The sequence below is a fragment of the Chrysemys picta genome, chromosome 23, assembly GCF_011386835.1.
Source record: "Chrysemys picta bellii isolate R12L10 chromosome 23, ASM1138683v2, whole genome shotgun sequence".
NCBI classification, from domain to species: Eukaryota; Metazoa; Chordata; order Testudines; family Emydidae; genus Chrysemys; species Chrysemys picta.
This window is the reverse complement of record NC_088813.1, coordinates 17047191-17063348: the sequence shown is the minus strand read 5'-3', so window position 1 is coordinate 17063348 and position 16158 is coordinate 17047191. Positions and strand designations below refer to the sequence as shown.

General features: G+C 47.6%; 1 protein-coding gene across 2 annotated transcripts in view; it reads right to left on the bottom strand.

The window, feature by feature from the left end:
- Positions 1-15820, bottom strand: part of LOC101946412 (protein argonaute-1) — a 46242-nt gene extending 30422 nt beyond the window's left edge. Inside the window, exon 1 of one of the 2 annotated variants that reach the window (XM_008167118.4) lies at positions 15649-15820. In XM_008167118.4, the coding sequence (XP_008165340.1) occupies positions 15649-15673 (25 nt within the window). In that variant the 5' untranslated portion in view covers positions 15674-15820. The remainder of the gene's footprint in view (positions 1-15648) is intronic. The other variant, XM_065576838.1, reaches the window with a different exon arrangement.
- Between the last annotated feature and the right edge of the window lie 338 nt (positions 15821-16158).

Here is a 16158-nt window from a genome sequence, read left to right as displayed (position 1 = left end):
GCCTGCCTCTAGGGCACGTCTGCTCAGCTGTAAGGAAGTGATGGTAATGTTAAACATGATCCATGCTGGACTATCACAAATGGAATGCTTTGTTATAAGGACAGCCCTATAAATAGACTCTGGTCCTGTCAACTCCCAAGCCAGGCACTGCAGCACAGAGGCAGAAGCCTCGATGGTTCTCCGAATGCGAAGGAGGGAGACATTGTTTAGCAAACCCTCCAGAAGTGGGCCCCATAAATAAATCCATCTTTGGCATCAGTATAAAGCTAGCCAGGGGCCTGCCTCTGGCAATGGCAGAAGCCTGCTTGAGGAGCAGCATGCAAGCTTCAGGCTTTGCATCTGAAAGTTGTGTGATCTCATGAGCAATTAAGTGGGTGGATTAAATAAAAACAATCCCAAGAGCTTTCAAGCCAGCCATCTGCACCCTGTTTCGCAGCAGGAGGGCCTCACTGCAAGGGTTGAGGGACCACTGACTTCTGCACAGAACAAAGACCCTCTCCCACAGCCTGAAAGCAAACGGAACTTTTATCAGTCGGCCTCAGCACTGAATGCCAGTGCCCCAGAGAGGCGTCTGTATACACTGTTCAGACAAAGAGCAACAGATTTCAGCACCCTGCCACAGCAGAAAGACTGCGCCAAGCTACACATGGAGGTGGAAGGCATGGCACGAACAGGCCTTTCGGAGACTGTCTGAAAACAGAAAGCCAGCCACCATTCACTCCCCACTCCCACCAGCCAAACCCTAGTTTGCTTTGCCATGCATCTGGATTAGCAAAGGCATTTGGCTTGTGGGGGTGCAGCAAAGGGCTGAACATATTGCTAGCGAGGAGCACCATGGCGACAGCCCTCTTCACGGAGCAGGCACAGGCCACGGATACACAAGGTCCCCTATTACGTCCCCCCATCAGCCTGCCTGAGTCAGGCTAGAGGAACCCTCTGTAACGGGGAAGATGGTCCATTCTCCCCCTTAGCTTCGCCGCTGACATGGCCACTGAGAGGGGTCTCTCAACGACAACTGCGGTGGGGAATGTGTGTGACGTAGACGCTAGCCACAAGGGAAACAGATGGGGACAGGACCGCGGAGGCCCCTGAATAGATTCATACTCAAACATTAGCAAAGCCTCTCCTTTCCCCAGCTCCCACGTGAAGCCTTGATGCACGAGTGGCTGGATCCAAGTCAGTAAGCTCGGCAGGCCAAGGGCTGTCTCTTCACGTGTGTTTGTACAGCACCTAGCACAATGGGGATCTTTGGGCCCTGCCGTAAAAGTAAGACCATCCTCTCACCTGACCTCCTGCACATTGTAGGCCACAGAATCTTGCCCACCCACTCCTGTAATAGACTCGGAACCTCAGGCTGAGGGACTGACGTCCTCCAATCATGATTTAATAATACCGATGATAACGAGTGATAAATACCAGTAATTCCTGACAACTGTTCTTCACATTTTGAATGGTCAAGAGACATGGATGTTAGAGGATTAAGGGCAAATCCCCAGAGGCAAACCCCTTACCCAGACAATGAGGGGAAAAGCTTGGCAGCAGCGGGAATGCACAATAGTTACCAGCCACATTCATTGCTTTGATCCACTCCCACCCCTCACCCAGTAGCCCCAGGTGGAAGACAGAGGATGTTTTATAGCAAAAGCAAAGGAGATTGTGTCTCTCCGTGTCACATGTCGGGGTTTCAGAGCACAGGGCATTTGCAACATTTTACAGGTGAAAAGAGAAAAACTAAAGGTGTTTTAGTCCAGGCACGTTCCTCTCTTTAGGTTTTCAAATCACCAGGTTGAATATTTACTTGGGATCAAACATGTGAACCGAGTTTGAGGGCTGATACCCAGCCAGGTCACAGAGAGTTCAGTGTCAGAGTCACAGTGGAGAAGGCCCCATTGGCAATCCCCCGGATAGCTCCCCACAGCACAACCAGCTATTGTCCCCACTGAGCAGAGAGGAATCCGCCTAGCCCCAGTCTCCCAGAACCCTGTCCCCAGCCTGATTTACAAGCAAGAAGCAAACACAATGGGGAAGGAACCCCGCTCTGGCGGATAGACACAGGATGGCCTGTGCTCCGGGGAACAGAAATGAGGCTCATTCTGGGAACTATTATTTTAATAGCCCCTAACGGTGTGCTGGGCACTTGGCAGGAGTCACAGACAGGCTCCAACGAGCTCACAGTCTCAAAAGCAACCCCACTTTCCATGGATTTGCTCAGCACGACCATGTCTAATAATAAAGGCTAAGGCAACTATTCCACACCCATGATATACTGTGTCCATCATCTCTAGCATACCGACTTCCTGCATCAGACAGAACTTAATCCGTCTTGCCTAAGGCTTTACAAAGTGACCTGGGAAACTGGGATTAGAACCCAGGCAATCCCAATTTCAATTCTTGTACTCAGAACTATGGCTCTCCCCAGCAGGCTGTAGCAAGGCTGTTCCTTACAGAGGTGGGAAGGACAAGCAAACTAGGGTCTCAAGTGAGGGTGCACAGAAGATAAACACTCCTTAGCAGCTAATAAGGGAGGGAGAGGGCTATGTTAGGAGACAGTATTAACCAGATGAGCAGCACTCCCCAGTGAAAAAACCAAGACATGCCAGTTACTGTATAATGGATGAAACTACTGGCATAGATTGCCTGGCCAGGAGCCACATGACTAGCTAGCCCAACCTGTGCTGCTCAGGGGCTACTGTTCAGCTGACACTCTGATTTTGCTAGTTTTTTTACCTTGAGGTTTATACCTTCACTAGACGCTAGGTAATAACACAGCCACAAGCAGGAACTCTGCGTGGTGGAAGAAATCACGTTTAGGCATATTTTTGCCGCAATTACAGACGGATTTATTTGGATGCTGCCAACCTGGTAGCTAGTGGAGAAGTTTAAAGGTGGTGTGAAGGTAGAGTGCTTTGCCCTACATCCTCCCATGGGTTTCCAGTCACTCCTAGAAGGGAGCTATTTGGGAAAAGCGGGAAATCTCTTATGTAGAAAAATCATTAAAAAAGCAACAGTGGGTATAAAAAGAACCTCCTTCCTACCCCAAAGCCTCTACCAGCCAAAAAAGGAATTTAATAAAATCTAAAAATGATGCCACCCCTCCCAAACCAAATCCCAACTCCAAGCAGCATTTTAACCCCATAAAGTTCACACCTGACTTGGCTATTGCTGTTGATTTTACATGGACAGTGCCCAGATACTCTAATGATGGGGAGGCAGTATGAAACCCAAGAAGAAAAGGGTGGTTTCTAAACTGACGGCATCCCCGGACTCTGGTATGGCTATAAAATATTACATGAAATAATGTCAACAACAGATATCACCCCCCGCCACACACCTCCCCCGCAAGGGGCTGCAGCCACAGAGCCTTCCCACTCCTCTCACTGCCTTCCCACTTAGCTAATCTTCACCCAGCAGCCTCAACCCCCTGCTTCCCCATCTGTTTCCTGCAGTCTGGTCAGGTTTGTAGCCAGCTGGGCCAGTGTAAGGGACAGCGTTGCATAGGATGGTCAGAGCTCTCAATCTGCATGATCAACTGGTGTCTATGTCAACAGGTCACAGAGAGCTGGAGCTGCCATTCCAATTCCAGATCCATAGGACACGGTGCTCTGACTTACCTGGTGCTCTTCGGTCCAGTCTCTGCTCCCTACCCCTTTGCTCATATTCACTGACAGCCAGTCTCAGGTCCTATTTAAATCCAAGTTTCAATTCAAGGCTGAAAATAGCAGCAGCAGAATAAGTAGGCAGAGAAATGTGAATTTCAAATTTGCTTCTCAAATGTGCAATGGAATCTAATTTTTAAATTGCATACATCTTTACAAATGTTTTGATTACAAAAAACCACATGCCAATGTGGTCCATAATTCTAACAAGGGCCTTTACTTTCCAGGTACTCGCATACTAAATTATCATTTCAATCTTAAGGGATCACAAACGTCTTGATACTCATTTTAATATTGCACAGAAGTGCTATAGTTTTCATAAATACACATGTAACACCTTTGCAAATACTGTACTAAATACACTTTGCATTTTCATCCAAGCAACTTTAACTTTACAAATGACATTGCAGGAGGAAAGTATTTCCATTTTACAGGCAGAAAACTGTGGCTCAGAGAAGTCTGGTGAATGAGCAGTAGAACAAGGAATAGAACCCAGGAACCCTACTCTCATATAGCAGTGCAAGTGCTGTCATAGGGTAACGTCCCTGCAATTGCGGACTTTTGCAAACAACAGTTATCTGTGGACAATGAAGCCTGACAGTCCCATCTAATCTGATTTTAAACTCACACTTCCCTGCTCTCTGACTTTCCATGATGCTCTGCTAACAACTTTTGCAAAACTTCCAGGGGGGAGAAGAAAATTATCCTGCAGTTCCCGTCCAGGAAATTATTAAACTGTGCTAAAGCATTTCTTTAAAAAGTACATGCCATAGTTTGCAATTCCTAATATGCATCTCTGGCAATCCATTTGTACCAATGATAGTCTCTGTAGGGAAAGGACATAACTTCCACCGATTAACACTTTACCTTCCTTCGGCACTTGTCACCTGAGGATCTCAGAGCATTTTACAACCATGAATCAAGCCTCACCAACCTCTTCCCATGAAGTAGGCATTACCCTCATTTTACATGTGGGAAAACTGAGGCACAGAATGGGAAGTGACTTGCCCAATGCCACTCTGCAAGTCAGTGGCAGAGCTGCAAAAAAGACTCAGGAATCTAGTCTCCAAGTGTAATAGAGCAATGGTCCACAGACCCCTGGAGGTCCACAGACTATATCTAGGGGGTCCATGAAATGTTGTGTTCTGTGGTGGTAACAGCATGTGGTTCACGGACCCCTGAGGGTCCACCGACTATGTCTAAGATGTCCAAAGGGGTCTGCACCTCCATTCAATATTTTTAGGGATCCACAAATGAAAGAAGGGTGAGAACCACTGTTCTAGAGTGACCCCAAAGTCAATCCATTTCATGGTTCTGAGAGAGGAACTCTCTGGATGAAAGCAACTTTTGAAATTGCAGGCCCAGAGCTACAGATGGGCAACGTATGATTGCTTGGAATCCCGACAACAAGCCAGTCCCTAAGGTGCCGAGAGCTATTGAGAAGTGTGTCCTGCAGGAGATGAAAGAGCAAAAGCAGGGCTTCACATCCACAAGGGAGCCAAAGCAAATGGCCAGACAACACACGCTACATCCGATCCCACACGGTGCTGCTGGTGCAGCCCCGGTTCAGAGATTTGCAGAGCAAAATGAAATCAATACACTGCAGCTGTGAACAAGGGACAAAAGAACCAAAATGTTATCTATTCCCAAGCACCACCCTTTCAGCATCTTCCTTCCCCCCATTTCCCCACTGGCCACCAGTGATCCACTCTGCCAGTTACCCAATCTGCAGCTGCCCCTGAAGTTAATGATAGCTGTTGCTTTTGTGATAAACACAAACCTTGCACCTCTGTGGAAGAGGAGCCTTTCCAGAGCCTTCTCATTACAAAGGAAAAGCAATACAAGAGCTAAAAATGGCTCTCAATGCTCCCACGGTGTCAGGGCACTGCAAGCCTAATGCCATATAGACTGGCTAATAAATAAGACTCTGCATTTACAAAGCCTTTCATCCAAGGACCTCAAAATGCTTTATGATCATTAAGCCGCATAATTAATTAAGCCCGTGAATTAATGCCACAGATTAAGCAGTTAGTTCTAAGTGACAACAGGATTTGGCTCACGAATTATAGCTTGAGCCACTAAGCAACAGTGACTGCAACATAATTAAGTTGGACATCGTCGCTGGAGAGATGGTATCCAAAAACTAGCACTGTGACAGGGAGTTGGAAAGGAGGGATTTCATAAGAGGAGAAAGCTAGTCTACGAGACTCTTCTGGCAGATGTGAGGACATTCAAATCCTTGGACCTGGTCTACACTGCCAACTGATGGCGATAGAACTACGTCGCTCAGGGGTGTGGAAAGTCCATGCCCATTATACCGACCTAACCCCAGGTGTAGAAAGCACGATGCTGACAGGAGGCTTCTCCTGCCAACACAGCTACCATCTCAGGGAGGTGGAGTAGTTATGCTGACAGCATAGGCAGGGTCTTCACTAAGCGCTCCAGGGACGCAGCTGCAGCGCTCTAAGTGTAGTGCAGACAAGCCCTCAGACTCCGCGCAGAAGCTATTTGAGCAACCCTATGAGTCAGAGAAGGCATCCGCCGCCCCGGCCTAGAGAGCAAGGCTCAAGCTGTTATTCAGGCTAAGCAGGTGTCCTTCAGAGAATGGAAATCCATTCCTTTGGAGACAGCGGACTCCAGGTGACTGGGAGTCTGAAAACTTACATTCTGCTCCCAGTGCTGGCACTGAGCTGCCGTGTGACTGTTGGCAAGTCACCTCCCACCCCTTGCTGAAGTGGCACAGCGAAGTACTTTGAGATCTACAGGTGAAAAGCTGCTGTCATTCATTATGTCTGTACAGTGCCTAGCATCATAACTAGTGAACTGTTATTCTATGCCATGGCAGGCAGAGTGTCAGCTGGAAATTCGGGGGTTTAAAGTGGCATATGAAGAGCAAATTGCCAGACAGCTGCTTTTATTAAACACTTGCTAGCTAGACAGGGCCCACGAGCAGGGTCTGGGGGAAACCACCTGGATAGGAATCCCAGTACCACCCAGGCTTGGGCGCAACCTCCAGCATAAACAAACCCAGGTCTAGATGAAGAGAACGCCATTAAACCAGTAGCTAAGGCTTCTCTGGCCAGCGACAGTATTTGGGCATGAATATTTGTGCAATTTGTGGGCCACACCCTGGGACGTGCCGAGCATCTGCAGCCTGCACGAGCTTCATTTTCACGTGGGCCTGTGTCTCATCTGCTCACAGGATTCACACTTGCTACGTTTCTTTCTCCCCCGCCCCCCCCCTTTCAGAACCATCACTGTGCAAGTGTGCAGGGCAGCTGAACAAGATGAAAAACCACTGCCGCCCCCCCCAGTATGAGAGACAGCAAATACAAATGGTTAAGACCAGCCATGAAGGGGGCAGATGCATGGGAATGTGTAAGTTTTGCCTTGGAAGAGGGAAGCTTGTTAGGAGTGACCGTCTGCCTAGAGACAGAGGGTTCTCTCCGCATACCTCAACTCTCCATGGTAAAACTGCATAAACTCCCATTTTGTCATGTAAATGAGAACGCCGAGGCAGAGTGTTTTTGCTGGAGTACAATGCATTCAGTGAGCAGTATGAAATCTGCCTGCCATTATAAATTCAGCAGACTGGGAGGAAGCACAGACTTTAACACACAAAAGCAGTGCCCCAGAGCCATTAAGACAGAGGTGCGATGGGAGAGCTCTGGTAACTTCGCACCAGAACCCCCTCGCTATATACTCTCACACATGAAAAAACAGCCCCTTGTGAACTAACCAGCTCTTTTAGGAAGGGTTGTGTGTGTATGGGGTGCAACAGGAGTCAAGGTAAAAACCCATTTGGGGTTATTAGTGCTGAAATACACTTTGTTTATATATTTAGCGTAACAGCTGGCAAACACACAACCAATTGACCAACAGCTGCCTGATGGGTGAGAACCCATAATGTTTAGGAGGGCATGAAATTAACATGTCAATTTAAATCCTCTCCAAATGCTCTATTTAAAAAAAAAAAAAAAAAGCAAGCCACTGGAATTGGACAGAGAGACAAAAAGAAGTTTCTTTACACAGCAGAGTTTATATAATCTCCCCACGCACACACCCTGTTCTTAAAAAATAAAGTTAGGAATCTGAGAAAATTATAAATGGGTTTTGAGGGGAAAACGGTTGCTTTACAAAAGTCTTGAGGGGACACATTTGGCTGTCACCAAGTGGTGTGTTAATAAGCAGAGAAAGGCCATTAATCACTGCTACCTCACGCTCACTTTAAAAACCCTGAAAGATCTTCCACCCTGAATCAGTTCAATGAAACGTCTCATAAAAAGCTAGCGAGCAAGTGGCAACACTAGATGAAGGACAATATATTCAGGCGGGGGGAGTCAACAATAGCCTGCACAGAACGAGATGGTCGTCTATTAATTTTGAGGGGACGAGGGCTGTATTTCTCTTTTGCACAGAGCCAAGCAAAATTAAAAGAAAATATGGACCTCTATTTCCAGGACATTTCTACTAATTGAATACAATTCTTCTTAGGGCATTACCCAAACTAAGATCTCAGAACCTGCTGGACAATGCGTCCCACTAAAACATTTGCTGGGTGAGAAGGATTTGCTCAGACTTCCTTGTCAGTTTACCAGCTCACTCTCAAAAAAAAGTCACAGCAGAAGCACAGCTTCATCCACAGTCCCCTCACGTTTATTCTCAAGCCTATGATCAAAATTTAACTCGGCGAGAAAATCACCAGCACCTGTTTTCTTGCGTGTCTTGTCTTCCCTAATGCAGCAAATGGACTTAAAATAGCAAAATTTAGTATCTGCTACTACTAAATCGCTAATTACAACTATGCAGTTTCATTTGCTATAAAAGGCTACACATCATATGCAAAGAGGTTTCTGTGCTCTTAAGTTCACTTGAAGAGATTTTAATTTAAAAAGGTAGAAGATAAGTTTCCCTACTGTTTCTGGATTAAGGATTTTCTTTCTCCAAACTAAATAAAAGCCTGTTGCCACCACTCCGGTCTAGTCTACCCTGGTGAGTGCACATTTATAGATGCCAAGGCCAGAAGGAACCATTGTGATCATGTATTCGGACCTCTTGTATAAAACAGGCCAAGGAACTTCCTCGTAATAATACCTAGAGCAGATCTTTTAGAAAAAGATCCAATCTTGGTCTGAAAATTATCCATGATGGAGAATCCACCACAACCCTGGGTAAACTGTTCCAATAGTTACTCTCATTGTTAAAAATGTGTGCCTTATTTCCAGTCTAAAACTAATTAATAGTAATACACTTCCCACCTCCAAGCTAACATCTTTAAATGCACAGAGGAAGACATTATTTGATACAGGGGACAGAAGAAAAATATATGAGAGTGTAGATTTATGAAAAAAAAAAAAACTTTCCTTTACCTAATCTCTGCAAATTCACAAATTTGCACTCACTGTCTAACATTAATTCTCTATCACACAAGTTACTTTAAATGCAATTAGGTTAATATTGGCTGTAGTGGCTTTTTGGTTCAACACTAAAAAGAGTATAATTAGAATATGACCACATGGCAGGCAGAGAGCTCAGACTGAAAACACTGATTCAAAGCATTAAACCTGTCAGCATGCTCCAGGGCCAGCCTTCTGGGGGAAAAACTGAATTGTCCAGCCACCCAAGTATTGCTTCTGGCCCGGGTTTCGGTAGCTGTGTCCAAGAAACGTGCAGAAATAGGCACTAATCTGTTTTACTATGGTATTTACTTCTGAAAGCAATTTAGCTCTTTGTAGACACTGCACAGAAAGCCTTAAACTGCAAAGCACATTGTTACGCTGTGTCAGGATCTCAGCTTTTAACTGGGAAATCAAAAGTGTCTAAATTGGAATTGCCAAATTAAAAACATCACCCACCCTTTGTCTGCACAGCCCTGCATCTTGTCTGCACTAGCGTGGTTGCAAACTTATGTGAGACACCCTAGACCCTTGCCAAGCTCCAGTCACAACTGGGGAACTCCTTGAGAGTCACTGGATTTTGCAAATTAGCAATGTAGTGAATGAAACTGAAAGCAAATGTACCATAAGGTGTAATTTGCTCATTTTATTTGAGTTTAGGTTTAATATTTCACAGACTACTAGAAAACATAATGCAGTGTATTTTGTCAAATCCCTCTCAGTAATATGAGACCTCAATACAGCACCTGCTAATAAAAACCAAGCTGGGGAGATACCACCAATTTTTTGGGGTAGATTTTAAGGAGTTTAGCATGGGTCTAATGAAACTAAATCTGGTGAATGATTTTATGACACCTGCTGAGTTAACTTAAAAAGAGATAACGGTTTTGTGACATGACAGATGAGTACAAGACGCTGCAACTCCAGCCTTGTTCCCTTGTGCTCCCCATCTGTTTGTTGCATCCATCTGTCATCTTGGATCTAAAGATTGGAAACCCTTTTGGACAGAGGTCATCTTTGTGTTATGTTTGTACAGCTCCCAGCACTTGGCTACTAAGTGCTATCACACTACCAATAAAATAATAATGATTATAGGCTCCAAGCAAAGTAACAATTCCATTCTTTGCAATCGGGCAGAGGATTAACGTCTGGGAAAATGTCTCACTCTCTGCCTCCACTACTTTGTTCCCACCCCTCGATGCACAGCACCAGCCTTTCAATTCTGAGATAAAATAGTCCCTCAAATATCTGGTCCATCTCCAGCCCTCTGTATAGCAGCGGAAGCAGACCCCGACTCCTGGCTCTGGAGTTTGTGCATAGCAGTCAAGTTTTTAAGAAGTTTCAAAAAGCACACTCTCTGGACAGCAACACACTTAACCCAATCCCAGAGTATAATGCCTCGCGCCACAGTGCCAGAAGCCACATTTGCTGCTAGCAACTAGGAAAAAGCTTTGCTGTGCTCCTTGAAGTATGGAGAGCTGTGAAGCACGGAAGTTCTCGGGAGCAGGGAAGGTGGGAAATTTAGAGCCATGACATTTATAAAACAGAAGCCCCACCACAGTGCCAGGCTTTGCTGATTTCCAAGGCTAGCTCTGTTAACATCAGCTGAGATGGAAACTGAATTCATTCAAGTCACTTTCACTTGTGAATTAGTCTAGGATCGGATTCCTTTACTCCACAGATAGGAGCATACTGCAGAATACAGGCTAATTACACTATAACAAATAGAAAATATAGGAATTGCCAGACTGAATCAGACCCGGAGTCCATCTGGTCCAGTATCCTGTCTGTCTGTGATCCAGTACCAGCTGCTTCAGCGGGAAGTACAGGACACCCTGTGGTAGGCAGTACGGGACTATATATGGAAATATGTATTTGCTCACTGTATGGAAAAGGCCAGCAGTGTTTTGGAATGCTGGCTGCTTGCAAGATGCTCACAATATCTTCAGTGTGGGTTGCTAAGCCAGTCTTTTCAGTCATGGCTCAGGAGTGTCAGGTCTTTGCCTTCTCAGTTTCTAGAAGAGGCAAGAGATGCCCTTGCTACTCTCGCTTGTTCCAGTAGCAGTTTACACATACAGTCATCTAGAATGTCTACACGGAAGCCACTAAGCTGCAGATACATGGAACTGCAAACATTTGGAAACTCGATGATTGTGTTCAAAGACACAGGACTAGGCAAAGAGATGCTATTTCCTCCTTTTTAAGGATTCTACTGTAGCATGCAAAGGTATCAATGGAGCAGACCCAAACACCGCTCTCTAAATGCCAGTTTCCTCCATGCTAAAATGATTAAATCATACACACAAAGCAGTGATTTACCAAAAAACCACCCTACAAACCAGAGCATCCTTGCAGAATAATTTCAGTATGCTTATTTTCCTGATTTCTTTTAACATCTGCCATTTTAATCATTAGTCTCACGTTTGCTTTCGTAGGTGTTGTAGCTACACAACAGAAAGCATTTAGAGATAAATCACACATGTTATGTCTTGAGGCAAGGTGCTTCTCCCGCCTTTGTTGCATGAAATAATCCTGTCCTAGAAACACAGTAAATACCCAGACATGAATTTGTGTTTCCTGAAGATAAAAAAATCCCTTAGAATGAAACAGCTGCAGGTTTTTGTGGAGGTTAACACACAAAGCCAACGGTTAACCTTAACGGTATTTAGGAAGTTTGTAAGGGATATAGAAGGTGCCAAACACAGGGTTTAGTATTTAAAACCACCATGCATGTGTGTTAAGTTTCCTTCTTCCCCAAAACTTCCTTTCTTAGCTGCATGCAATTTAAAAGCAGAAAGGGCTGCCAAGTTCCTCTCTGCTGTCTTTCCACTCATTCTTATGTTCCACATGTCTGCATTACCTTTTTCCATACACTGTACTATTGAATCAAAGATGAGGATTATGGTATTATTTGACGCAAGGTTTATCTGTATGCTTAGGCTATAGCCAAAGAGGGAGAGTGGGGTGAAAGGGAGATGAACTGAGAAGGGGGTGTTGAGAATTTTTTTCTGTTGATACAGGTTACACTGAAATTGTTTACTTTGCGCATGCACCTTGAAGTTCAATATACTATATTACAAATAATTTTAATACAGATATTTTCCCCCCATCTCCTTTGCTGTGGTGTTTGCTCAAACGCTCGTGATGAGCCTAATTGGATTAATGGAAAGCAAAACAGTTCTTCTCCATGTCATTACACAAGATTTTCAGGAATGGACACGGTGGACTTTGCGTACAGAACCCAGTTATGGATTTCAGATCCATTCTATGAGTGAAGAGTAGCAGATTTTACAAGTAGAAACAATGGGAGGTAGTCAAGAGAGCCTCTTAGCGGATCTGTTAGATTTATGGGATAGACACAGGCACTCTCACACTAGACACTGAAGACTAGTATCCCACACTGGGCCTGGGGAGAAATGGACCTTTTCCATCACTGGCTTCTCAGCTGCTGGGCTTGGCACTGCCAGTGATGCACAGTCACCGCTACTCTACCTGGGCAGCGTCCAGAGCCTAGACCAGTAGCGCATACCCAACAGTGCACTGTTCTAGCCCACTGCTCCTGGATTGGCGGAAACTGTAGCAAGTTCATGCATGTTGGGTGTGATCCTCGTTAGGTGCTGAGTGGACTTCATTCCTATTGGCTTCTAGAGTGGCTGAGGTCACTAAGAACCACATTGACTCTCAGACACCCTTTTTGTTCCAATAGCAGCAGCAGTAACAACACCTGCCAATTAAGTTTTTCACGAATGTGTGGTGGAAAGGAAAAATAAAGGCCACCACCATAGAGCAGCAGCATGCTGTAATTTATGCCGAGTTCCCGCAGCCTCCTGACATAACTGATGAGTGACTGACCAGAACCAGTACGGTGCTGCATTCCCATGATCCAGCCATTCATGGCAGGGTCTTTAACTGTGGAGTCTAGTCCACAAACACACTTCCCCAAGTCAGAGGACTTGAACCCGGTACAGTAGAGTCCAAGGCATGCCAAGATGAACAATATAATGCAATTCTAATCTGAAGCATACTTTTCCATCTGAGGATCTCAAAGCACTAAAAACTATTTAAGCCTCACTGTGTGAGGGAAGAAGGCATCATTATCCTTATTTTATAGATAATCTCTCTGTGCCTCTAATTTCTTAAGTGTTCACCCAAGGTCACACAACATAGCATTGGTAAAATAAGGAACAGAAGCCAGGAGTCCTGGTTCCCAGCTACCTGCTTTAATCATGAGGTCACACTAGTCAGAATGCTAATAAAAGTCAGTGTTAAGTATTATCTTCTAGTTATCAATGTACAGATGAGCTATTTCCCCTAACACTGAAACACCCACATTATAATTTAGGCTTCAATACGTGCAAGTTAAATTAGTTTACTTCAGAATTAAGCCAATCCCATTTTAACCAGCGCCACACTCATCAACTTCGTTTCAAGAGCCTATAGAAGCCAATGATCTAGCATCACTACTGATTTTCTTCTCTCCACCCACCACCCTTTATTTTAGGCTGTAATATTCTGTAGGAAATTAAAGTCACGCATTTGAGATCAAATTAAGACCTCCATGGAACCCACATTAACAAGAGTTAAATGATCCGCTGCTACGAAAGCAGCAGTTTAAATGATGTTTGGGGGAGTTATGCAGGGGAGGGCCAGGCAGTTTGAAAATCAAGCAACCAAGGAAAGGACAGTAGCAGAATCCTTGTTGGCCGCTCACATTGTTTAACTGGGTGTGCGGGGAGAAGCAATGCTGAGGACACTAGAATGAATCTCTTTAGCGACAGTCGCTGCCTCCCCTCTCCAGCTGTCAGGCGTGCAAAGGAAGCCCAGACTTTGCGCATGCCCAATCACAGAGACAGAAACCACTTCATTCGGTCACAAGAAAACGGCCGCAACTGGCCCTTGTGTCCAAACAAGAGAGCACCAGCACTCCTGCTCCAAGGCGGAGCACCGTCTGCTGCCTCTCACCCTAAGTCTCTCCTGCATGCATTACTGGGGGAGGAGGATGATGGGTAGAAATGGGGGATTCTTCCTCCCCTCCTTAGCCTGGAAAAATAAGCCATTTGCTGAGGTTTGAGATATAAAACGAGTCTTTGGCAGTCCAGGACCTTAGCAGCAGGATTCATCTATACACACCATGCTCTGCAGGGACATGCACCTGCTGCTCAACTCAGCAGCCCCTTATCCTGCCCCTTGCAGCTGCCTCAGTCCCCCACAGGCTCCCTCCCCCCAGTCAGCCTCTTGCAGGAGCTTGCTGCCTCCCACCACCATCCTGACGGGGCTTGCAACTCCCTTACCCAGCACTCCCCTTCCTCTGCAACCAGCCCCTTGCACAACCCTGGTCCAGTTGCCAACCCACCCCCAGAAGCCCTCTCTGCTCCGTGCAGCACCCACCCCACTTCTTCACTAGGGGGCAGTCCAAGAAATCTCCCTCTTTCCATGCTTCCTCTCCCTGCAGCTGTTGGGTATTCTCATTTATTTAAAGGGTCTTCTCCTTTCCACCACCCCCAGGCCCGCTACCCCCTCAACAACCCATCACACCCCCTCCTATACAATGCTCAGCCCCCCAAGGCCCCTCCCTTACAACACCTCCCATTCCCCATCCTTCCTTGACACCCCCAGGTAGCAGCCCTGTCCTCCCCTTCCCACCACTGAGCCCCCATTTTACAATACACAGCACTGAACAAACGCCAATGCACAGCCTTCCTGGCCCCAACGTCACAGGACCCCCCCACTCCCAAATCACACAGCCTCAACACAGAAGACTCCCTACACCTCCAGTGCACCAGCAGCCAGTGCCTTTCCACTGCACAGCCTTCTTGGACCCCATACTGCATCAACCGCTCCTCCATCCTTTTGCACAGCCTCTCCCCCACTGCAACCCCTAACTACACACGGCACCAACCCCACATCTCTTTTCACACCCTCACTGTACAGCCCCCTCCCCTATAAAACAAAGTCTTCCCTGTCCTCCGTGCACAGCTCCCCCACTTCCTTCTATCCACTGCAGCCCCATAACCCCATATTGCACAAACTCTCCTTCTGCTTTTGTAACCCCACTGCACCGTCTTCCTTGGCAGCACTCCACATACCCCTTCCCCATATTGCACCAATTTCCCTCTCCCCTTTTGGGCAGCCCCTCCCGCACTGCAGCCCCCACTACACAACCCCTATTCCTCTTCCCCCACTGCACCACGTCCCCAATTCCTCCCCATGACAGCTCCCACACATTGTACTAGCTCCCCTACCCCCAGCATCCCCATTGCACCCCCCGCCCCAGCTCCCCTGCCCCCAGCACCAGCTCCCCTGCCCCTATTGCAGCCCCTTTGCAACAGCTCCCCTGCCCCCAGCTCCCCTACCCCATTGCACCCCCTACCCCATTGCACCCCCCTGCCCCCAGCACCCGCCGCACCGGCTCCCCTGCCCCCATGCAGCCCCTTTGCCTCCCCACCCCAGCTCCCCCGCCCTCTACCCCCATTGCCCCAGCTCCCCTGCCCCCATTGCAGCCCCTTTGCCCCCCCGCCCCAGCTCCCCTGCCCCCACTGCAGCCCCTTTGCCCCCCGCTCCCAGCACCCCACGCCCTCCAGGGCCGGCTCCGGTACCTGCTCCCGAGGGTCCTGCTTCCATCCCATCCACGCGGGCACGGCTCCGAGCTGGGCTAACCGCGAGCGGGGGGGGCGGGCGCTGCTCCCTCCGCCTCCCGCTGCTGCTGCGGCCGCCGCAGCCTCTGGGCAGCCTCCTCCTCCCCGCCTGGGCCCCAGGGCGCAGGCGCGAGCGTCCGGCCAACCAGCGCCGCCGCGAGTGACTCGGCCCGGCCCCAGCGCCAACAAAGGCGGCGGAGAGGGGACAGCGCCCCCTAGCGGCGCGGCGCGGCAGCCCCCTGCGGGCCCATAACGCCTATACACAGCACCGCCATCTTGAATCCATAGCGAGGCTGGGCAGCTTTTCTGGCAGCTGCTGTAGGGGTGTTCTGGCTGTGCAATGGGGGGCTGGGGAAGGGGGTGCAATGGGGGGCTGGGGGAGGGGGGGGCTGGGTGTAATGGGGGGCTGGGGAAGGGGATGCTGGGGGTGCAATGGGGGGCTGGGGAAGGGGTGCTGGGTGTGCAGTGGGG